We start from the raw sequence: 23,843 nt of genomic DNA, 5'->3' as shown, positions 1-23,843 counted from the left end.
AAATTTGAAGTAACAGAAATGAAAAAGTTGATAAGAAAATATAACAACTTTTGGGTAACATAATTCATCTTAGGAGCAAATATATTGTGTATTCTGAAATATACTCTTTCCAAAAACAAAACGAATAACAAAACAAGCCCCTTCTGACGGCTCCATATACAAAGCCAAGGCCTATATTCTGAAAAGGAAGAGTTGTGTTTGGGGGACTATTTTTAAAGAAGACGCTGTTAAAAGAATTTTTATTGGCATTACTGCATATTTAGCCCTTTCTACAAGTTAAGATATTTAAAACTGTCCGCTAGTTACCATTTCCTTTTATCTCATTTAATTTGTTCACAAAAATTAAAGTAGGTTAGATTTGGGACTCACTTTTCCACTCTAATCAGATAGAATCTATTCATGTAAAAATCTCAAAGCACAAACCGCTTCACATTACAAACGCTAGGAGAACCAAAACAGTTTGGTAATAAGAAGAAACGGCCCAACAGACTGACGTTTTTTAGAGACAGCATTTCAAATCAGGTGAAAAAAAGAAGTGTTATTCAAAAAAGGTATTGGGACATCGGGCTAGCCACTTGGAGAAACAAATCCAGATCCCCTACCTCACTGCTTAAAATCAAAATAATTTCCAGGTATGTCAAAATTTTTAGTGTTAAAAATAAAAGCTTAGTGGCCGGCGGATGGAGTAGCGGTTAAGCTGGAGCATTCCTCGTCAGCGGCCCTGCGGCCTGGGGTTGGCCAGTTCGGATCCTGGGCGCGGACACACTCACCGCTCATCAAGCCATGCCGAGGCGGCATCCCATACAGAAGAGCTACAACTCACAGCTATGATACACCACTATGTACTGGGGCTTTGGAGAAAAAAAAGAAAAAAAAAGAGGAAGACTGGCAACAGATGTTAGGACAAGGCCAATCTTCCTCAAAAAAACAGATAAATAAATAAATAAAGCTTAAAATTACTACAAAGATGAGTACATTAAAAAAAAGACTTGGAGCGTGGATAGCTTTCCAACATAACACAAAATCCATAAACCTCCTTAAAAGAAAAGATTGATGAGGCAGATTGTAAAATAACATCAATTAAAGGCAAATTGGGGAAAAGATTACAACGTATACGACCGACGAAGGGCTATTCTTACTAAATCGTCAAAGAACTCTTTCAAACAGACAAGAAAAAGACTAACAATTCGATTTTTTAAAAGCCAGGCAAAGACATGAACAGGCAGTTCACCGAAAAGGAATCCAAATGACCAATAGAAAAAAGAAAAGATGCTCGACTTCGGTCAAGTTAAAAGCAAAACGAACAACTTTAGTAGAATACCATTTCCTTCACTCGACCGCTGGGCAACATGTTTAAGATTAAGAATGTGGCCATCTGCCTTCGCCCACCCCAAAAATCGGTGCCACAGCACCTGATCTAACCTCCACGGAGATGATCACCTTGGAGAAGTGCAACTGAAAGCACTCCTTAAATTGCTTGCAAATGTAAGACTATCATTGAGAACGAGACAACTATATTCTCCAAAGGCTCACGAAATCGGAGCAGGCACGTCCTAAAACGCAGCAAATGAAGAACAAACTCTGAACAGAAACCAACGATAAAGGCAGACTGGCTAAGGCGAAGATGCTGCCTGTACACCTTCCCCACGCGCGGTCAGCTGGAGGAGTGGACGAGGCGTGTCTCGCTGCCACCCCGCGAGCCCCGCGCCAACCAGGAGCCGGGATGACGGGGAGCTCCGCGGCGCTGCACGCGCGGAACGCGGAATCCAGCCGGCCGGGCGCGTCTCTGCGGCCACCGAGCACTGCTGCCGTCGGGTCCCCTCCTGAGCTTTCCTCCCCGTTTAGAGAAGGACCGCGCACCCGCGGCTCGGGCCACTCTGGAGAGAAGCGTCCGTGGGGGCCCCGCTCCGAACGGCCGCCCTCACCTCCCCAGCCCGAGGCGGCAGGGCCGAGCGGGCGCTGCCCGGCCCCACTCACCGGGCTTCCCGGCGCCGTCGCTCCCGGCCGGCAGCTGGTGGACATCGACGCTGGCCCCGCCGCGCTCCAGCACCGCCAGGCGCCCGCGCGTGCAGCACAGCTGGCGCGTCGCCTCGGTCCTCCGGGACAGCGCGCTGCGGACGCCCGCGAGGCTGGGGAACAGCCAGAGCTGCGCGCCCGGCGGCTCCGAGGAGCGGGACGCGGCGGGCCGGCACACAGCGGACCCGGACACAGCGGGCCGGGACGCCCCGGACCGGGACGCCCCGGACTGGGACGCCCCGGACCGGGACGCGGCGGCCAGCCTGGGCGCCGAGCGCGCGCCGCCCCGCGACCTCCTCCGTGGCCTCCGCTCCATCGCCGCTTTGCTGGGTTCCACGGCCGCGCCTCGGCGCCCCGGACCTTCCGAGGCAAGGAGAGAGAGGGAAACGGCCAAGGCCGGAGCGCGCCCACTGACCCCGCGCGTCGCGCTGCGGAGCCGGAGCTCGCGGACCGCGCGGCGGCGTCGGGGAAACGCAGGCTGCCCTGCCCGGCCCGGCTCGACGCCCGGCTCCGCGCGCGCGGTTTGGGGGCGGAGCCGGCAGTTCGCGTGGGAAACGAAACTGATTTTTTTAAGGGGACAGAATCGAAATGGAAAAGGAAAGAGAAATTCGAACGATTCAAGAATGCCTTGGGAGGCGGCCAAAGTAAACAGGGCGCTGGCAGGTGACGAGGTGGGTGGGCAGGGCTGAGAAGGTGTCCCCAGGCGGGCAGTGGCCGCCTGAACTCCTGGACCAAGTGGCCTTCGAAGAAACACGGCAATTCCACTAGGAGGAGCCCTGCACAGGCGGACTTTCCAGGAACTTGGCGGTAAGGAAAGCTCAAGTTTTGGGAAGCATTCTGTTCCAGGATCGCAACGAAAGTGAAAACGAGGACTCTGCGGTCAGTCTCTCCGCCCACAGCGCGCTGCCTGGCAACCAGTCATCAGCTGTCCATATAGTTTTCCTGTCCTGGAATTTCTTGCAAATGGAATCAAACCTATGCAGTCTTTTGTGTCTGCCTTTTTTCACTTGGCATAATGCTTTTGAGAGTCATCTTGTGTTTCATCAGTAGTTCTTTGTTATTGTTATTGTTGGGTGGTATTCCATTATGTGGATAAAGCACAATTTGTTTATCCCTTCGCCAACCGACAGGCGTTTCAGTCCTTTCCAGTTTTTGGCTACAAGGAATAGAGGTGCTATGAATATTTGTGAACAAGCCTTTGAATGGGTAAATGTTTTCATTTATTTTGGGTAAATACTTAAAAATGGAATTGCTGTGTGAGGGTAAGTACATGAGTATCATTATAAGAAACTGCCCAACTTTTCCAAAGTGCTATATCATTTTGCATTCCCTTCAATTTATGGGAGATCCAGTTGTTCTATCTCCTAGCCAACATTTGGTATTGGCAGTGTTTTTAATTTTAGCAAGTGCAGTGGTCTATGGTGGTGTCTTATTGTGGTTTTAATTTCCATTTCCCTAATGATTAATGATGTTGAGCATCTTTTCCTGTGGTGATTAGTGCTAATCTCTATCTTTTCTTTGTTGAAGTGTCTAGTCACATCTTTTGCCCATTTATTAATTTGATTGCTTATTATCTAAAAGTTCTTTATACATATTACAGTTCTTTATGTTATATGTCAAGTCCTTTATTAGAGATGTGTTTTAAAACTGTTTCTACTGGTCTGTGGCTTGCCTTTTAATTTTATTACAAGTGTCTTTGAAGAGGTAAAGTTTTCAATTTTGATGCGATTTATCCATTTCTTTCTTTTACATAGTTCACGTCTTTTTTTGCATCTTAAGAAATCTTTGCTTAACCCAAAGTTACAAAGATTTTCTTTATGTTATCTTCTAGAAGTCTTAGAGTTTTAGATCTTTGTTACATTTCAAATTAATTTACTTTATGGTTTAAGGTTCATTTTTTACCTTATGAATTTCCAGTTGTTCCAGCTTGCCTTTCCCCCATTGGACAGCCTTGGCATCTTTGTCAGAACTCTGTTAGCTATGTGTGATTGGATTTATTTTGGATTTTTCATTGTGTCCTGTTGATCTGTGTGTCCACTTTTACTCCATGACCACACTGCCTTGATTACTGTAGATTCTAATGAAGTCTCAAAATCAGTTCATTCGAGTGCTCCGCCGTTGTCCTTCTCCAGTGCTGTTTGGGCTATTTTAGGTCCTTTGTATTTCCACATATACTTTAGGATCAGTTTACCAATTTCTACAAAGCAGACTGGAGGGATTTTGAGATTGCACTAAATTAGATCAATTTGGGAAGAAGTGACATGCCAATGATACTGATTCTGCTGTCTATGAGCCTCTCTCCATCTGTTGATAGAAAACTTCTGAGGTAATCTCTTTCAGCAATATTTTCTAATTTTCAGTGTACAGTCAAACATATTTTGTTAAATTGTTGTTGTTGGAGCTGTCGCATTGATTCCAACTCCTAGGGACCCTGTATATAGCAGAGGAATCTTGCCTGGTCTTTTCTGCAGTGCTCCGCTGCTATTCATAGGATTTTCATGGCCAATTTTTGGGAAGTGGGTGTCCAGATCCTTCTTCCTAGTCTGCCTAGTCTGGAAGCTCCACTGAGACCTGCCCACCATGGGTGACCTGCTGGTATTTGAAATCTCAGTGGCATAGCTTTCAGCATCACGGCAACATGCGGCCGCCACAGTATGACAACCGACAAAAGGGTGGTGTGGTTCCCTGACCAGCAAATGAACCCTGGGCCGTGGCAGTGAGAGCGCCGAATCTTAACCACTAGACCAACACTGTTAAATTTACCCTTAAGTATTTCTTATTTTTTTGACGATACTGCAAATGGTACTTTCTAAAATGTCAACTTATGATTGTTGTGAGTATATAGAAATACAATTAATTTTCATATATTGATCTTGAATCGTAAGACTTTTCTATATTTATTTAATAGTTCTAGTAATATTTTTGTAGATCCCTTAGAATCTTCCACAGATGACCATGTAGTCTTTAAATAAGACAGTTTTACTTTTTCCTTTCCAATCATTATGGCTTTTCTTTTTTTTCTTTGCCCTATTGTATGGACTCGTAACTCCAGTACAATGTTGAATAGAAGCAATAAGAGACATTCTTGCCTTGTGCCCAGTTGTGGTAGGAAAGCATTCAGTCTTTCACCATTAAGTATGAGGTTAGCTGCGGGTAGGCTCTAAAAGGTGGAGAAAGTTCCCTTCTGGTCCTAGTTTGCTAAGAGTATTTATCATGCGTGAGGCCTACTGAATTTTGTTAATTTTTTTCCTGCCTCTATTGCGGTAATTATATGATTTTTCTTTGTCTATTATGGTGAAATATAATGGATTTTCAAGTATTTCTGGACTAAACCCCTCTTGGTCACAAGATATTATCCTTTTCACATTTTTTTTAATAGTTTATTTATTTATTTATTTCCCCCAAAGCCCCAGTAGATAGTTGTATGCCATAGATGCACATCCTTCTAGTCGCTGTACGTGGGACGCGGCCTCAGCATGGCCGGAGATGCAGTGCGTTGGTGCGCGCCAGGGATCCCCGGGCGCCAGCAGCAGAGCGCGCGCACTTAACCGCTAAGCCACGGGGCCAGCCCTATCCTTTTCACATCTTGTTGGATACGTTTGATATGTTAAATTTTGTAAAAGATTTTTGTGTCTGTGTTCATGAGAGAGATTTATAGTTTTCTTTTCCTGTAATGTCTTTGTCTGGTTTTGGTATTAGGGTAATGCTGGCATCATAGAATTGATTGGCAAGTGTTGCCTCTTCCTCTTTTCTGAAAGAGTGTGTAAAGAATTGGTACTCTCTCTCCCTCAAATGTTTAGTACAGTTCATCCATTTGCATTACAAAAAGTAATGGTGGAGTTGAAAGGCCTGAAAAACACAACCCACAGTCAGGAGCCTAGGGATGCCTAAGATTCAGAGGTTACTTTTTCCCTTAAAATTCAGATAGAATACATCTGGGCCTTCATTCCATTTCTTGTAGAAACCAGACACACCCCAAATAACTCTGAGGATTCACTGGGGGCTCCTGACCACCACACATTCTAGTGTCCTTGGTGAATTCTCTCTCTCTGTTCTGTCTATCCTCAGGTGACCCTGCCCTCTTTCCACATCAGCACCCTGAAGCCGGATAGCTGAGGCTTACCGTAGGTATTCAATAAGAACCTGATTGCCTTTCGACCTTGTTCCCAACACAGACATACATGAATCTTGTCCATTTGCAGTTTTCTTATTTAACTTGAGGGGTAACTCAGGTCTGGAGGATTTGTGAGCTTGTTTTGCAGGAGAATGCCTTCAAGGGGGTTGTGATCACAATGGCCAGCCCCCAGCTGCTGTTGACCCCAGAAGTCAGATTGCCCAGGGGCTTATCAGGAGTGACCCCTTTGTTTCTCCAAAGCTCCTCCTGACAAGCCAATTCGCTCTATAAAACCGTTTTCTGCTCTTGTTAAGGTGGATTTGAGTGAACCCATGCTCCCACCTTCCCATTTTGGCTAATTTGAAAAAAACTTTCTCCATCTCCAAGCACCGATGTCTCAGTGACTGGCTTACTGCACATCAGGCACACAAACTTGAAGTTAAGAGGTTTGGCATCAGGGCCCGACCCATGGCCTAGTGGTTAAGTTCGGCACACTCTGCTTCAGCGGCCCGGGTTTGGTTCCCCGGCACCGACCTAAACCACTCGTCAGCAGCCATGCCACGGCAGCGAGCCACATACAAAACAGAGGAAGACTGGCAAAGATGTTAGCTCAGGGTGAATCTTCCTCAGCAAAAAAGAGGTTTGGTATGAACCCCAGTGAGGACTTCGCCCCACGGTCTTTCCTTTCCCAAAGTACCACCGACACAAGCCTTCTGTATGTGGTTTGGGATAACAGCAGGCATTTATAGAACAGCTTACAGTTTAAAAATTTAATATGAGAAAGGACTGGCCTACAAAGATCATTGGCCATTTCCATACTTATATCTCTCCTTTAAATCATTCTGTAACCATGATACTGAGACATAGTTCATGTTCTTCATTTTCTCCAATTACAATTAGACAAGAGTTCCTGGTTGGGTTCAGCGTTTTACCAAAGTAATGATAATCTGCATTTAGAATGATTCTTGGAACACAGTACTGAGCCTAAGTAATTATTCCATGAATTAATGAATCCCTTCACATTTAGATTTTCCAAATAAATTATTCAGCAGTTGGCTAAAATCAAAACTCTAGAGACATTCCAGAATATAAAATGTACTTGTAGATGCCTCAAAAACATGTGGAATTAGTTTATATTTTATTTTTTTCAAACTTCAGCATGTCTTTCACATTTGCAGACAGTATTTATTAGATGTACAATATTTTTAAAAATATCTTTTAGCTTTTCATATTCAGTTTATTTTTAAATGATTATTGTTCAGGAAATAATTCAGTAAAAAGCAAACATCCTCACAGCAAGTTTAGGGATCAGGAAATGCTGATTCATTAAATACCATCCTGATTCATCACTTCATTGTTTATCCTAACATTTGTCCACTAATTCTAACTAAAATCCATCAACCCTTTGTACTATTAGACCTAAGGAAAACCAGAGGAATCCAAGCGTGGGGGGACCTGAGAAGCTGAGGCCTCAGGGAAACTCCCAGGGGTGACTATCCCTGTGTGACCCTGGGTCCAACAAATCCTCTGTTGCTGTTGATGGCTACTTGAAGTGCTTCCTCCATTCTTCTCATTGTCGAATATTCAGGGAGTTCCAGAATATTATGACATGTCAATGATCTCGGGTAATCTCTTTCACTGAAGGTTTCAGGACAGCGAAATATGATTCCCATTTTTTGTAGGCCTCTTACAGGCAACCTATCATTTGCTGTAAGAAAAACTAGAAAGGAATAAACTTTGGTTAAGATATTTCATACAAAGAGCAAAACTTAAAATGAAAAGGAAGCAGTTAACCACTTTATTCAATCAGTATTTATTGAGAGTGCCCTTGAGCAGAAAGAACTGCACAGGACCGTGGGGAGCAGAGAATAATCATGACATTGGTCTTTGTCCTCAGTGACTTCCTAGTCTAGTTGGCTAGGAATTACATACATGAAACGATAACAGCAAGATACAAGGAAGTTTAATGTAGCTCAGCTGGAAGTCTGAGGTGAAGAGCCTAATGAAGCCCTGAGACTCAGGGCAGGGAGAGAGGCGCCAGGCCGGGGTAGCAGGGAGACCTCAGACCTCACATCTGCCTAGTTTCTTCTCAAGGAGAGGAGATGGGTAAGCTTTCAAGGCTGGGGGAAAAAGCCAAGAAAAAGCCAGGGGTAGGAAGATGTGAGTGAACTCACTGAATGTACAGACAATAGAACCACTGGGCTGAAGCAAAAATATCCTGGTAAGAGAGAAGATTGGAAAGGTAGTTTGGGCTTGTGGAGAAGTAGGTTGGGTTTGTGGAGGAGTTGGAATTGTCCTCCACCATCCTCAATAGCAACAAAAATAGCAAGAAAGATGTGTATCTCAGGAAGAACTGAAAACTGGGATGACAAGCTAAGAGAATAAGACATTAAATCTGTCCTAGGGAAACCTTAGGGTTTCCACCAAGAGACGTTCTCACACCACAAGGCCGCAGAGCTTAGTGGTCCAGAGCCTGGGCTCTCACCAGCTGTCTGAACACAGGCAAGCTACTAAATGCCTCATGCCTGTTTTTCCTCATATGTAAAATGGGGAAAAATAAAAGTACCTATCTCATAAGGTTGCTATGAGGATAAAGGGAGGTATAGGTATAAAGTGATCAGTACAATGCCTGGCATAGAATAAGTACACAATAAATGCTGCTGTTGTTATTAGCAGCAGCGGTCATTGCTATTGTTATTCTTTCTTTCTTTTTTGCTGAGGAAGATTATCACTGAGCTAACATCTGTTGCCAATCTTCCTCTTTTTTCGCTTGAGGATGATTAGCCCTGAGCTAACATCTGTGCCAATCTTTCTCTACTTTGTATGTGTGCCCCGGCCACACTGTGGCTGATGACTGGTGTAGGTTTGCGCCTGGGATCCGAACCCATGAACCCAGGCTGCCGAAGTGGAGTGTGCCGAACTTAACCACTAAACCACAGGGCCGGCCCCTATTGTTATTTCTAAAATAGTATTAGAGACAGTTTACGCTGTCCTAATTCCATAGGACTTAGATAATTAAATCAAGATAGGAATGTGAGAGAAGAGGCTTGATTAGGAGCCAACAAGAGTGAACAAAGAAGAGATAAACTCAAATTGGAGGTGAGATTAGGGTCAGTGTTGAGAAGGCAGGAAAACAGCAATATCTTTATCATTATTATCATTTTTTTCAAAATGGCAAACAGGCTTATGTAAGAGAAAGAACACTGGTCTAGAAGGCAAGGAACCTGGGTTCTAATCCTTGCTTTGCCATTAACATGTGTGGCCCACCATTAATAATGACTTCATCCCCAGTAAGATATTTGTTTTAAAAAGACATATAACTCTAGATCCATTTATAAATAATACTTACAGAGGAATTTTTTCTTTTCCTCCAAAGTTAATTTGTGAAAAGCTTCCCAAAACATCAGTATAGTAGGATGTGATTTGTGGTATCGTTGCTCATATTCTGAATTCTTGAGAAAAAGAGGGAGAAAAATAGTTTTTAAGGAGGATATATAGAAGTTGTTTCGAAGAATTGGGGACATTTTAGTATCACCTACCTTTTCAAACTGTTCCCAGTCATAATCAGTATTTCCAACTATTGCTGTCATTAGTTCTTCAGGCTGGAAATGTCTAAGTATCTCCTTGTCACAGACTTTATAAAATCCTCTCTGAAATTCCTCATAAACTGCCTTTACAGAGGTGTTGAAAATGTAATCAACACACTTAGAAACATAGTCTTTCCTTGAGGGAAGCAAAAAAAAAAAAGGCCATCAACATACTTTACCAGTGACTAAAATATTCTCTACTTTGCCCTTCTTACCATTTTTATTGAGAAAGTAACGTAAATTACTTCTGCATAGCACACAACCCTGTACTATACAGGGATATAAAATCATCCGGTCAGCTAGAAAAAGGAACCTTGGAGAATACAGCAGAAGGATGAAGACTCCCATTTTCCTCGCTAAGGTCAGGATGATATTTCAAAAACACTAATTTCAATACATCCTGCTTAAAATCTTTCAAAGGCTTCCCATTGCCCTTAGGGTAAATTCCAGACCTCCTTAGCAAGATCAAAAAGCCCTCCATGATCTGAGCCTTGCCCCACTCAGCAGCCTCTTCCCACTTGCATTTGAATCTCTGGCCAAACGGACCTTCAGTTCACCAGGCCTCACTGTTTCTCTTGGAGTTAGGCCATAGCAGGCAGTGTTTCCTCTTCACCTGGCAACTTCTATCATTCATCCGAGTTCAGCGTGAACATGACTTTCTCAGGGTTGGTCCTCTGTTCCTCTCTCTCCCCTCGCACAACAATTTCATTGTGTGAAAATTATTTCTCCCAAGTCTGTCTTCTCTACTACGTGATCAATTTCCTGATGGCAGGGTTTCTACCAGAGGTATTTCCAGCAGACAGCCACCAGAAACACGATAGTCTCCCACCTTTTGAGCATCCTTTGTCGACTACCCTATCTCAATCAACCTGTAGGGGAGCAAAATTTGCCACCCCAAAATGTGTCTCTTTGGCATGAGGATTATTTTAAGCTGACAATTTTTAAGAAACAAAAGACTCAGGAAAAGCTTTTACCTCCCCCTTAACTGCCAAAAGAATTTAGATAAAGGGCCTGTTCCAGGAAGAAGAGCTATCACCAGAGATATCTACAAGGAATATGAGCTAGGTGTGCTGGACTGGGGCAAGTGAGCAGGGCCTGTTTGATTCAGGTCTTCTCTGTGTCCCATTGTCTCTGCATCGCATGGCAAACGTGTGTTTACCAAACATTTGCTCTTCCCATCTTTCTGTGAAACATCTTCCTTCCTTTTGAAGGCCCAAACCCCTACCCCCTTCTCCTTAGCTCTGGATGGCATATAAGCCTCAATTGCCTGACTGCCGGGGAACCTCATATCTTTGGGGTTCCCATACATACGAAATTAAATTTGATTTTCTCCTGTTAATCTGTTTCATGTCAATTTAATTCTTTTTTTTCTATTACCCTCCAAATCCATTTTTCAGTTTCATTTTTATTTTTTTTTATTATTAATTATTTATTTATTTATTTTTCCCCCAAAGCCCCAGTAGATAGTTGTATGTCATAGTTGCACAACCTTCTAGTTGCTGTATGTGGGACGCGGCCTCAGCATGGCCGGAGAAGTGGTGCGTCGGTGCGCGCCTGGGATGCAAACCCAGGCCGCCAGCAGTGGAGCACGGGCACTTAACCGCTAAGCCACGGGGCCGGCCCTCAGTTTCATTTGTAGAACAGCCAGAAGAACTTAGAAAGGAGAACGAAAAATTTCTTCCCTTCTCTCCCCTCCCCCTGTAACCAGTAATGTGCTGGTAAATGTTTAAGAACCAGCTCTCTCAAAAGGAGAGAGAAAAGGAAGGAAACCCTCACTTGCAGCATTTGCTGATTTCTGTGGTGAAAATATTTCCACCATGGCTGATTTCAAACTACTAACACTTTAATAATAAACTCTCAACATTTTTCCAAATTTAACACTCAGCTCTCACAAGCTGGTACCAGCTGACTCGAGCGTACCTATAACTCTCTAGTCTCTTAGTTGGTTTTAATTTTCTTCAGAGTTGTTCATCCTTATCTGACATTCTGTTACATAATAATTTATCCGTGTATTGTCTTTCTCCCCCACGGAAATTTAAGCTCCAGATTTGGTCTGGCTCTTTCACTGCTATATCCCTGGCACCTAGAATAGGTTCTGGTACAGAGTAGGGGCTCAAAACTAGTTGTTAAACGAATAACTAGGGAAAAGTGCCGCAAAGGAAATATTTAATCCTGACTCTTTTCTGCCCTTCTCTTAGCCTGTAACCTTGTTATCTTTCTAAAAGCTGAGGAGCTAAAATGATCATGTGAGAAGCTAAAATACATTTATCAAATACAGTGATATAAACATTTTATGTATATTCAAAGCAGATATTTCCAGGTCTCAAAACTTACTTGTTGGTTTGGTCCACAAGTACAGAGATCCCATTTGGAATTAGATCAACATCATTTTGGTCCCAGTGTATCTATAACCAAAACGTATTCAGGTACCAAACATGACAGAAAGTCTGAATAATCAACCATAACACCATTATTGCCAATACATTCTTCCCTATGAAATTTTAAATAACTGGGAGCTAAATAATTATTTGTAAAGTTCAGTCTTTTAAATACATATAAAAATAAAAAGGCGTCCCTAGTATCTGTTGTACATTGCTTTTAAGCATACATCATTCCATTTAGGTGTTTACATTGTTCACACTGATTGAGTGATTGCTCTCTTTTCACTTTATTTGAGAGTGTATAGACATCAGGTATCAAATGAGGAGCAGGTGGGGAAAGTCTTACAGTACAGAAGTAAAATACTCTTCAAGAAAGGAATCCCATATTTAACATACTACAATAAAAATTATTTAAAAAAAAACAAATTAAAGGTAACGTATAATCTGGCTTTCATTAGTACTCACAGAAAAATAGATGTAATCTTCTTCAATGTCATCAGATTCATCATTTAGAACTTCTTGCAAATTCCTAATGAAAATTTTGGTTTAAAAAATTATACTTACTGATTTTGTAAAATGTCAAAAGTAATAAATGTTCAATGGAAAAAATTTTGGACAATATAGAAATGTATAAAATGCCATGTAAATTTCCTCTCCTCCACTTTCCCACTCCCTCTGCCTAGAGTTAACCGCTATTTACAGTTTGTTTGGACCACCACTAACACAGAGACACTGCTGAGTCGTGGTGGAAATTACAAAAAGGAGCCCCTTCCTCTAGACCAGTGATTCTCAACCAGGGGTGATTTTGCCCCCCCGGGGACATTTGGCAAAATCTGGAGACATCTTTGGTTGTCATAATTAGAGGGAAGGTTGCTACTGGCATCTGATGGGTACTGACCCCATGTGCTGCTAAACATCCCGACAACGCCCCGGACAGCCTTCCACAGCAAAGAATTACCCAGACCAAAATGTCAATATTGCCAACATTGAGAAACCCTGCTCTAGACAGTCAGGGGATCCAGGATTGTAAATCTAGCCAGTTTATTCTTCTACATGAGAAGAGAATCCTTTTCCCCAATCTGTTGCCAATTCGATATTTTATGAAAAACTTTTTAACAGTTGTCAGTCTGTAGGCAGAAAAATGACATCTCATTTTCATTTGTATTTCCTCAATTACTAGTAAGGTTGAGCATATTTTTATTTTTTGATTAGCCATACAGATACACACAGAGATATTGCCATATATATTTATATGTGTGATGACACACACATATATATGTATACATCAGAGATACTAATCCTTTGTCTATCATGTATGTTGCCTGTATTTTCCTCACAGGATAGTTTGCCTTTTAACTTAGAACAAGTATTTTTCAATCCATAAAAAATTAAGTTGATAATATGCCGATTTATTTAAATAAATTAAATATGATTAAATATGATTTACTTAAAATAAATATAGCATGCGTGATTCTCATTAAGAATATTGTGTACTGTCCAAAGCAACTGTTTCCATCTGGATAAATTCAAGAGACCACGCCAGAGCTTGGTTTATTGTACTGGTCGATACTTAGAGGAGCATTTGGCTTTTCTCCATTGTTGAAGGTTTACTTGATTATAACTCATGCTAAAATTCAAATTCCTCTAAAAAGCACACATTTGTTGAAATCAAAGATCTTGTCTGTGTTCATGTGTATCTGTGTGTGTGTGTGTGTGTGTGTGTGTGTGTGTGTCTAACGTCTTAGGCATAACGTTATTATGCCTAAATAACTGAGACTTACTGGATATAGTCCTGGAAAAGCATTGACTTACTTTCCCAAAAGAGGACTGAGTTCTCTTAAATCTTCCAATGATGGCTTTTGGTCCAGAAGTTTCTTAAACAGAGCCAGTGGGAAAGGAAGGTTGGCAACATTGAAGTTGTATAGGGAGAGTCCACACAGCATCCCAAAGAGGAAATAGCTCTTCTTCTCAAATTTAGGCTGGAAAAGGAGAAGGAAAAAATATCCCTAATGTAGTCTAAAGAATCAATAATCCAAAGGGATGATTAGATTCGTAGACAATGATTTTGGTTCCGTTTTCTAAAAGTTGCAAATTAGAAACAGAATGGACTTCAGGAAAATAAAAACTTGAGGTTCTTACGTAGGCTATAATACAATTCAAATTTCTTCCATAAGTTAAAATACGAATTAACAGTTCAGAATATTAAATAAATGAAGTTACTTTTCGTTACTAACAGCATGTCTGGAATATAAAAAATAAGCTCAGACAGCCTCATAAACGAAGGATTTTCACTCTTTAGTTCTACAGTCTCTGCCTTTATGTTCACGTAGAAAAATGACACTGTGGAAGGAAGGGTGCACTTGATCTACACGTTCAGTGGGCGTCAGGCGTGTCATGTGAGTGTCAGATGAGTGGTGTCCCCTTGGGGAATACAGCCCTCAACCTAGTTGTGCTTCCAGGGACAGGCACATGGGTCAGGGAAGGTGCCTAATGCTGTTGACCATGACAGCGGGTGGAAGGAAGAAGGAAGGAGTCCTGATGAAATTGGCCTCACTGTGCTCTCTGCACTTTGTAGTCCCAGATGAGGGAAAACACTGGCCACATCTGGCCGGGCCACCGCTACAGCTCAGCCGAGAGATCACTAGCCTGAAAATTATAAGACTGTGAATCCAGCACCAGCCTTGCTGTCAGCAGGTCATGACTTTGGGCCACTCACATAATAATCTGTGCCTCCATCCACTCGCCCCATTTACTTCTTAGCGTAATTGTGAGGATAAATGCTAAAAATGCATTTGATCCAAATGTGGCCTCCTCTAACCTAATTGGTCCTGTGGCCTGTATTTGTAACGTGTCCCCTGCTTCTGGCTGATTTTGTCCCTTCACTGAGCCATACACGAATCAAACTTCTGTCCCTGTGTGTTCTATCTAGCAGCATAGCACAATGCTTAAGAGTAAGGGCTTTGGGGGGCCGGCCTGTTGGCGCAGCAGTTAAGTGCTCGTGCTCTGCTGCGGTGGCCCGGGGTTCGCAGGTTTGGATCTCGGGCCCGCACTGACGCACCACTTGTCAGGCCATGCTGTGGCAGCGTCCCATATAAAGTAGAGGAAGATGGGCACGGATGTTAGCCCAGGGCAAATATTCCTCAGCATAAAAGAGGAGGATTTGCATCGGATGTTAGCTCAGCGCTGATCTTCCTCACCAAAAAAAAAAAAAAAAAAAAAGTAACGGCTTTGGGGTCGGACAGTCCTGAGTTCATATCCTGGCCCGGTGACTTGCTAGTTGAATGTCCTCGGACAGTTTATTTAATCTCGCTGAGCCTGAGTTCATTTATCTGTAAAATGAGGACAAACCACCTACCTCACAGCGTTGACGTGAGGATTAATCTTCTCCTCTCCATCCCCCACTTGCATCTCTTTGATCTATTTAGTCCCTATCCTTCAACATCAACCTCGGGTCTCCACTTTTCCATGACACTTTCTCCAGTCACTTCAGTCGCCCTTGATTTCTTTCTGTCCTAATTAAAAAATCCCTTAAATTTGTACAGTGCCCTAAGTTCGCCAGGCACTTTCAGACTCTGATGCACCTCATCTTGCTTTATTCCCACTCGGCCCTGTAAAGCAGGCAGAGCAGAAATTATGACACCCATTTTATAGGTGAGGAAACTGAAAACTCAGAGAAGCTAGACGACTCAGCCACCGTCACCCAAGAGTAGAACTCTGGGCTTCAAATCCCACATCCGTGCTTCCTTCCACACCCACCCTGCTTCTCAACAACTGTTACACGGGAAGTCAGCATCCATCACTGAGAACCAGTGCTGAAGTTCCTGGTGTCTCAGTCTCACTGCTCCATCTACATATACAAAAACGTTTCAAGAGGAAAGGGATTGTGTCTTATACTAATTTGAAACTCCCACAATATTTAATACAATGTTGGAACCTCAAGAAACATTCAATAAGTGCTTGTTGACCGACTGATAAAAATCCTACCACTGGCACACCTTGGCCTTTCTTGTCTTCTAGAGGTTCATTCTTTCTCAAAAAGATACAAAACACCTTTCAGTATTTTTTCACACCTATTCATCTTTCTCCTCCTCTTCCCTGTCCTTCCTGGCTTCCAAACCTCCACCATGTCATTCGGAAGAACATCTGGAAGTTTTTATGGGAAAGTTTATGGGAAAGGGGATCAATAAATTGAAGCTCAACATGTGATTCTTTTTAGAATTATTTGCTCTGAGTTACTAATACAGAAATGACAACAAGTCTTTGTGACTTTAAGAAAATGTTTACATTTCAAAGATCTTTATAAAAATAGGATCACTGCAGAAATGAATCACCTTAGAATTAGCAACTATCTCTAGGATTCTAGTAATAATTTCCCCCCTAATTTGAAACATTCTAGATTCTTCCTTCTCAAAATTTAGGAAACCCCTCAAATATCCATCAATAGGAGACTGGATAAGTGAAGTGTGGCACATCCATACAGTGGAACGCTGCTCGGCTATAAAAGAGAATGAACGACAGATACACGCAACAACACACACGAGTCTCAACACGATTACGCTGAGTGAAAGGGACACACACAAAGACCGCTTATGATTCCGTTTATGTGAAACTCTAGGAAAATTCAAACTACTCTATAGTGACGGAAATCACATCAGTGGTCGCCGGTGCAGGGGCGGGGGAGGAGCAGAAGCAGGGGAGCAGAAGGATTAGAAAAGGACGGGGGAAACTTTGGGAGATGATGGACATGTTCATTATCGTGACTGTGATGACAGTTTCATGGGGACATATGGGGACATCAAACTTATCAAACTGGACACTGTAAATATGTGCAATTTCCTCTATCTCAAGTGTTCTTAATTAAAGCTGTCTAAAAGTTTAATGTGCATGTGAATCACCCGGATCTTGTAAAACACATGTTCTGATCTGGGGCGGGGCCTGAGATTCTGCTTTTTGAACAGCTCCCAGTCGATGCTGGAGCTGCTCCTCTGTGGACCATATTTTGAGTAGCCAGACTTTATGTGACCTAATTTTACATTATTATGTGTATGGTTTGCGTGTTGCAGTATATAGTCTACTTTCTCTGCTCTGAAATGCCATAAGAAAATCAATGAAGACTTACGCTCACAGGAAACCACATGGAGGAACCCTCTTCGGGATATATGAACATCCCATATTCTGTCTTGGTCATCTCTTCAAATATACAGTGGAAGAACTCAGACTTGACCCCTGCACTCTCAGGACGAATTTCTTTAACAAATGCAATCTGAAGAAAAAGAACACACTCTCAGGTCCAGATTTAAAATATCATGTCTTGATCTTTATGGGAAAGTTCCAAACCTCCTGCAGTCACCAGAATTCCCAGAAGCCCACACACCTTCCCTCATGGCAATCTGTTCTGCCTCAATTTGCTACTGAGCAGCAGATGCCATGAACCTGTTTATTGTCAGATTATTTTCTAGTGAGGGCCTGCCCCATGAACCAAGTGAAGGCGGACTCGAGCAAGACTGAGCATTCACCACTTATAGTGACCGGCGTCTTGAACCAAACTTCGATGGGCTTCAAACCCCTGGGCCACTCAACTCCCCAGTTATTCTGTTTTGCTGTCTATCTTCATCTCATCATCCAGACTTTACAACCTTGCCTCCAGTCAACAACCATTTGGGTTTCTCCAGACTTTGCCCTCATTAGGACTTCTGATAAACAGCCCTGCCAGCCAGCCTGGGCAGGGCACCTGTGCAGGAACCATCAGACTGACTGTCCATACCCTTGTGGGGCAATCAATATTGACTAGTCCTTCTTTTCTAAAGTCCACATTTGGACTCTGTGGCCTAGTACTACCTTGTTTTCCTCTGACCTCTCCAATGACTCCTTCTCCACTTCCTTTTCCGGCTAATTTCTTTGTATCTTTTGAATATAAGCATCACTAAGCTTCATTAAGAGTTCTCTTTCTCCTTCTTTGCCTGAAAGATCTTATCTACTAACACTTTGGTCAACCAAGTCCTTGGCCACAGACCGTCATCTCCAAGGACCTGCCTCACACTCCATCCTGATACCCCAATAACAAATAAAGCTTACCTCCAATTTTCTTATTTCTGCTCATTTACACTAGCAAGTCTGCCTTCACCGTGGTCAGAATCCACTCATAATGGACCTTGACAACCTTGCCTTGTTCAGAGTCTGTGTTTTGATTGAATCTGTCTTGAAGTTTACCCTCTTAACTCTTTGTCACCTCCTGCAGGTGGTATCATTTTCTATTGATTTCCTCATAATCAAGATATAAAGGAAAGTAAGTGCAGAGGGAGACATACAACTAGAAAATCTGGCTTATAACACAGTTTTTTTGTTTTCCACTGGAGTCCCATCCTGGGAAATAGCCCTCTCCTGTCTGAGTCCCACCCTCCAGGTTCTGCTTTCTTCTCTGAGAACCTAACTCTTTCCCTAATGGCTGATAACAGGAAAAGCCACTCCCTTCTGGACAGACTCCTGCTCCCACCTACAGAGTTAGTCATTGTTCTATGGCCTCAATAGGGCAGACAATCTGAGGTACCACACAACAAAAACCCTACAGGCGCCCACAAACAGTGAAGCGGAGGATGGTTAGATTTGGAACCAATAGAGTAGAAGGTTTGTGCCTAAAACTAGAGCCCAAATGTAGGAAAAGTATCTGTTCCACCTGCTGCTGGTTGATTGCATTAATAGCCCAAATTCCTCAGCCCTCCTTGATCCATGTCTTTTGCATGTGACTTTGCAGTTCCTCCCATTAAAAAGGCTGAATATACTTTGCCAGCCCTTGACTTGGATTCAGCCACGTGACCTGCTTTGACTAAAGTAACATTTGTTGTGTGACTGGGCCTGCTGTCTTGTACCTCTGGCATTGCTGTGAGAAGAACATGCTTGCAGTGCCAGGAAGAAGACGAAAAACACAGGAAGCAGAGCCAAACTGCCCTATCCAGGCCTAGTCTAGATCAAGCCAGTCCCTAGCCAACTCCCAAATATGTAAACAAGCGCAGACAAAATCTGCAAAGCCACCCAGATGAGTTCAACCTATACCAGTAGATCCTCAGCTAAATAGCAGATGGGTAAAATAAATTATGTGCTTTTAAGTCATTAAGCTTTTGGATGGTTTATTATGCAAAAGTTTTGTAGCCATAGGTAACTAACAGTTAACTCACAACCCCAGTGTTCAATTAACCATCCCACTGCTTTCCTCTGAAGGGTAAGGGAGGAATTCTGGAAACCATAAGGCTGATAACTGTAGTTGCAAATGCAGGCTCTTCTTTGCTACATTACATAAATGTTTCCCTCCCACATTAGTAAGAAGGTCCGATGAGACGTTTTACTGTACCGCTAACTCTTTCTGGAGGTCAGTGACTTCAGCTTGGCTTAACTGACGCAGAGCATCTTCAACTAGGTGACTCCGTCTGACTTGAAGTATAAATATAGGTGCTGGAGGGAATTCATCCTTTCCTTGCTGAATTGTTTGCCCCAGGGATGCACACACTATTGCATTCTAGAAAAAGAAATATTTTAGGAATCCTCATAGGAATACTAGGAAGTGTTTAATATTTCAAATAAACATATTTTGGATAGCATACACTTACACCTGCCGTTGCTATATATACTCATATTGTAACTATTTAAGGAAAAGGGCATCATATGTACACTCATGGATAAAGAGATCATGGGATCTGTGAAACTATGGCTCCTAGGAATTGTGTACAGGGGATTAGTCCCCATGGATGTACAATTGAGTAATTACAAGCTATCTCAGACCACATATTATGGTAAACATGATCCTTCAAGGCAACAGTGGTATTCAACATGCTGAGACATTTGTCCACGAGCAGTCTCAAGAAGCAGAGTGTTAGCACCATAATCCTCCAGAATACAAGGGCAGTTCGGGAGCTCCAGGATAATGTGGATATAGGAAAAAGACTAGAGGAAAGACTCGCTCAGAGAAGATCCACTCTTCCCCTTCAAATAACTATGATCCATCAACCAAATCTGCATGGCAGCTCCCCAGAAATATGCCACCGGTGGCCTCAGTTTGGACCTAGCATTGTTCTCAGTCACCACACATAGTACTTCCGTTTAGCTTTTCTGAATTCTCAGCATTCCCTCACTACTTCAGTCCCCCGATCTTGTTTGTGCTGAACTCCCTTGGATTAGAAATCTAGTGTTGGACTTGCTATCCTCGCTTTGACCTTTAACACTCTTCTAGGGCTTCTGCTATATCACAAGGACAATAAAGGAGTATTTAGGACTCACAAACCAATGCAGCCCTCTTGGGGCCTATCCCGCAATAGTGACAGTAAGACAGGTGGGCAATGGCTATCCTATTCCATGTTTCCAGGCTGGGGGTGTTGTCCATATGAGCACTCTACAAGCATCTCAGAGAAGCGTGCATGTGGCTCCGGGCTTGGGAAGGCCCTGACCCGGATCTCTGCCAGCACTATATACTCAGAAATTTATATGAGATTCCACTAGATTCTTTGGGTTTTTCCTTAACATGTTTGTTGGAAAGAAGCTCCAGGTTTGTAGGGAGATGGATCAAGTGCCATTTCTGGTCCTTCCTGGTGATGGTGATGGGTCAGCTCCTCCTGTGGCCCAGGCATCTGCAGCTCTGGGACACTTCACTAATACTGCCTGCTGAGCAAGCAGCACGTCCCACGGCTCAGAGTGACAGCGAGTGGCCAGCAGTGTCCTCCACTGACTACAGCAGGGAGGGGAGTATGGGGCCTGCTGCACGCCTACTTTCTCTCACGTACCCAAGGTCGGGACTGGAAACCTGCATCTTAGTTTCCAGTTTCTCTACCCCTATTCTCCATGTATTGGTTTCCCCTTTCTACATTTATGCATTTGAATTGGTAATCCAGTTTGGAGCTTACCATCCTGACTATGTCTAGCATCCCTCCTTTGGAGGGCCCGATTCTGGAGTCTGCTTTCTAACTTTACCCATGACACCTATAACTACAAGTTCTCTTGTCCTCAAACATTCTCCAAACCTTCATGATATGCAACCTGCCTGGGTCCACTATCCACACAACCCTCAGGAACAAAGTAGACAGGTTAGAACACTGCTGTAGAAGAAAACACAATAGAAGGAAGGACTTGTTTAAAGGAAACTGAAGGGGAAGTTAGGTTTGGGAAGGAAAGACTCAATCTATTTTCTTCCGTTACCAGAGATGTTAGGAAAATAAAAAGAGAAGTCGCTGGGAAACAAAAGACGAGATGACCCAGTCAAATCTCCTTGTAACCATGCTGATGACAGACACTAATAACAGCAACTAGAGGGGGAGTCCTTGTCTACAGAATGCTTTTAGCAGGAGGTACCTTGTCTGTCTAGGTTGTTTATCATAAATAAACCTGGAACTTATGGATTTATGGGGCATGGCTCGTTGGAAAATGTCAGGTAAGCTCTATAATTAGTGGGGTATAAAAAGGAAATGTTTGATAACTGAAATGGCTCCTTTGTGCATATAAAGTCTCAGACTTCTCCACATTTCACCCAGATGGCCGTATCCTTTGATTTATGAATAAAACTAGTGGGTATGACTTCTGATTCCTGTCAGTCTTTAAAGTATAAACATTATAAATAAATAGATATGATCCTTTCCTAAGGAATGGCCTGGAAAACAAGCCTCAGCAATTAAAAATTGGAAAATCTTTAGCATAATGTCTGGGGGCAGGGGGTGGGATGAGCATTATGTATATTTAACTAAGAACTAAGGCTGATGATGATAGGAGAGACAAAATAGCATGTAAATGCGGCCAGAAAAGGAGGAGAAGGGAGAGTCAGTGGAAAACAGAATAAACTGACTGACTGACTTACAGGCATTATCTGGGAATAAAAGAGTATTGGGGGGACTTACTAATTTAAGCAGATATGAAAATCTAAAGCCTAACACTGCATTGAGGAAGAGAAGGAGGGAAATGGAAAGAGTAATTACTAGATGTTTCAGTTGCTCATAGTAGGAAAACATCATCATCTCAAGAAAGTGAGGACTTGGGCGTTATATAATAATGAGAGAAACAATTAAAATTAAACCGAAGTATCATGATTAACCCATTGAACTGGAAAAGATCACAAAGCTTGGTAACACTCTGCATTGGTGAGAGTGTGTGAAAGGGGCATTTCATACATTGCTGGTAGTAACATAAATTGGTACAACTTCTATGTACGGTAATTTGGCAACATTTAATAATTAAAGAAAAAGGATTATGCATTATTCAACCTTCCTATCTGATTGATTTTTCAGGGGAACCAAATGGCCCTGATGGGGAATTGATGAGGAAAAGTTCTTTACAGAATTCCAGTTCACAACTTTGGAAGGAATGATAAGATTAGAAATATCAACATTTTTCAAAATTTAACCAAAACAATGCATGAATTATTAAATAAAAGGTTGAGGGGAAACATTACAATGGAACAATCATGTGGTCACCACCTCAATCCACTGATGAATCTCAGCCTGAACAAGAGGGAAACAACCAGAAATAATGCATTGAAGTATGGAGAGGTGACAAGAAATTGGGCCTGGGATTTGCTTTAAGATACTTCAGCAAAAATAGTAACAACTAGAAAAAATAAGTGATAAGTGAAGAAAGTGTGGCAAAATGTTGATGACTGCTGAAACTTTGCGATGGGGTTCATTACTCCATTATCTCTATTTTGTACATGTTTGAAATGTTACATAATGAAAAAAGTAAGGCATACATACCTGCATTTGTCTAACGCATTCAGCTTGGAATAATTTAATTTTGGATAGCAAATTAAAGATAAACGGAAAATCACTGAAAATAAGGAGACTGGCCTTTTCTGCAGGTATCTAAAAAATAAACAGAGATAACAGTTTTGATAATTAAAAGAAAAGAAAATCTCCATTTCTTTACCTCATCACCTTAAATTGTTCCCTCTATACTTTTTTGTGATCTGTTTTTAAGAATCCAAACTACCTAGAAACAAATTTCTAAGAAAATGCATTTGTTTGGTGAGTGAAAGATATTTAAGTTTTCAATGATCATCTAATTCACCAAATTCACTATTTCAATGAGGAAATTTTCAAATCTTGATTTATCAAAGAGATACCTACATAGCTACTAATGCGTCCCCATTTAAAGTATGATAATTTTCAGAAGTAAAAATGTTATTCTTACCAGGTTGTTCTTCCTCAAGAACACTCTTCTTCTATCTTCATAAAAGTTCAAAAAATAAGAGAGTTCAGTTATGTTGAAAGTATCTTCTGGTAGTAGACAGTTAGCTTTGTTTACCTTAAAGAGAATATGACCTGTGAATTTCATTTTCTATTAATAAACGATTTAATCTATTTTTTAGATATGGCTATTATATAATTAGAGCTCTATAAATCCAATGCATTTGTCAGTGATGGAGTAGACTTCCATAACTCTTCCATTTTTTGATCTATAATGTCTCCAATTTTCGTGAGTACTGTAAAAGATATAAGATGTTGGCAGTGGAGATTAGGAAACCAATTCTTAGGGCACAGGTTTACTGGAAACAGTTTCTAGATCGTGAGAATAAAAGCACCAGAAAAACTCAAGGTATTCTTGTGAATTCAGCACTTTCTCTATTAACTAATGAATACTAATTTAGCACACACTGTTTGTCAGGCATGGCGTAGATTGCCAACCCATGGTCTAGTAGGTAAAAACAGCAAGTAATCCAGCGTCTAGGATGCAGTTCCCGACTGGACAAGGACTTAGGGGGTTCAAGGCGGCTTCCCA

The 23,843-nt window shown here is 42.1% G+C and overlaps 2 protein-coding genes across 4 annotated transcripts in view; both read right to left on the bottom strand.

Annotated features, from left to right (window-relative positions):
* LOC131409777 (E3 ISG15--protein ligase HERC5-like) overlaps nucleotides 1–2,486 on the bottom strand; it is a 47,301-nt gene extending 44,815 nt beyond the window's left edge. The window contains exon 1 of one of the 3 annotated variants that reach the window (XM_058547486.1): nucleotides 1,978–2,486. In XM_058547486.1, the coding sequence (XP_058403469.1) occupies nucleotides 1,978–2,332 (355 nt within the window). In that variant the 5' untranslated portion in view covers nucleotides 2,333–2,486. The remainder of the gene's footprint in view (nucleotides 1–1,977) is intronic. The other 2 variants (XM_058547485.1, XM_058547484.1) reach the window with 2 other exon arrangements.
* A 4,399-nt stretch (nucleotides 2,487–6,885) lies between these two features.
* Nucleotides 6,886–23,843, bottom strand: part of HERC6 (HECT and RLD domain containing E3 ubiquitin protein ligase family member 6) — a 48,040-nt gene continuing 31,082 nt past the window's right edge. Inside the window, exons 14-23 of the mRNA XM_058546353.1 lie at nucleotides 23,256–23,369; nucleotides 22,820–22,927; nucleotides 19,444–19,608; nucleotides 17,218–17,361; nucleotides 13,911–14,077; nucleotides 12,564–12,627; nucleotides 12,052–12,122; nucleotides 9,670–9,853; nucleotides 9,480–9,582; nucleotides 6,886–7,850 (exon numbers count right to left, since the gene is read on the bottom strand). Of these exons, the coding sequence (XP_058402336.1) occupies nucleotides 7,624–7,850; nucleotides 9,480–9,582; nucleotides 9,670–9,853; nucleotides 12,052–12,122; nucleotides 12,564–12,627; nucleotides 13,911–14,077; nucleotides 17,218–17,361; nucleotides 19,444–19,608; nucleotides 22,820–22,927; nucleotides 23,256–23,369 (1,347 nt within the window). The 3' untranslated portion in view covers nucleotides 6,886–7,623. The remainder of the gene's footprint in view (nucleotides 7,851–9,479; nucleotides 9,583–9,669; nucleotides 9,854–12,051; nucleotides 12,123–12,563; nucleotides 12,628–13,910; nucleotides 14,078–17,217; nucleotides 17,362–19,443; nucleotides 19,609–22,819; nucleotides 22,928–23,255; nucleotides 23,370–23,843) is intronic.

The sequence above is a fragment of the Diceros bicornis genome, chromosome 8, assembly GCF_020826845.1.
Source record: "Diceros bicornis minor isolate mBicDic1 chromosome 8, mDicBic1.mat.cur, whole genome shotgun sequence".
Lineage (NCBI taxonomy): Eukaryota > Metazoa > Chordata > Mammalia > Perissodactyla > Rhinocerotidae > Diceros > Diceros bicornis.
Note: the sequence above shows the minus strand (reverse complement) of the source record. Positions and strands in the feature narration are given on the sequence as shown.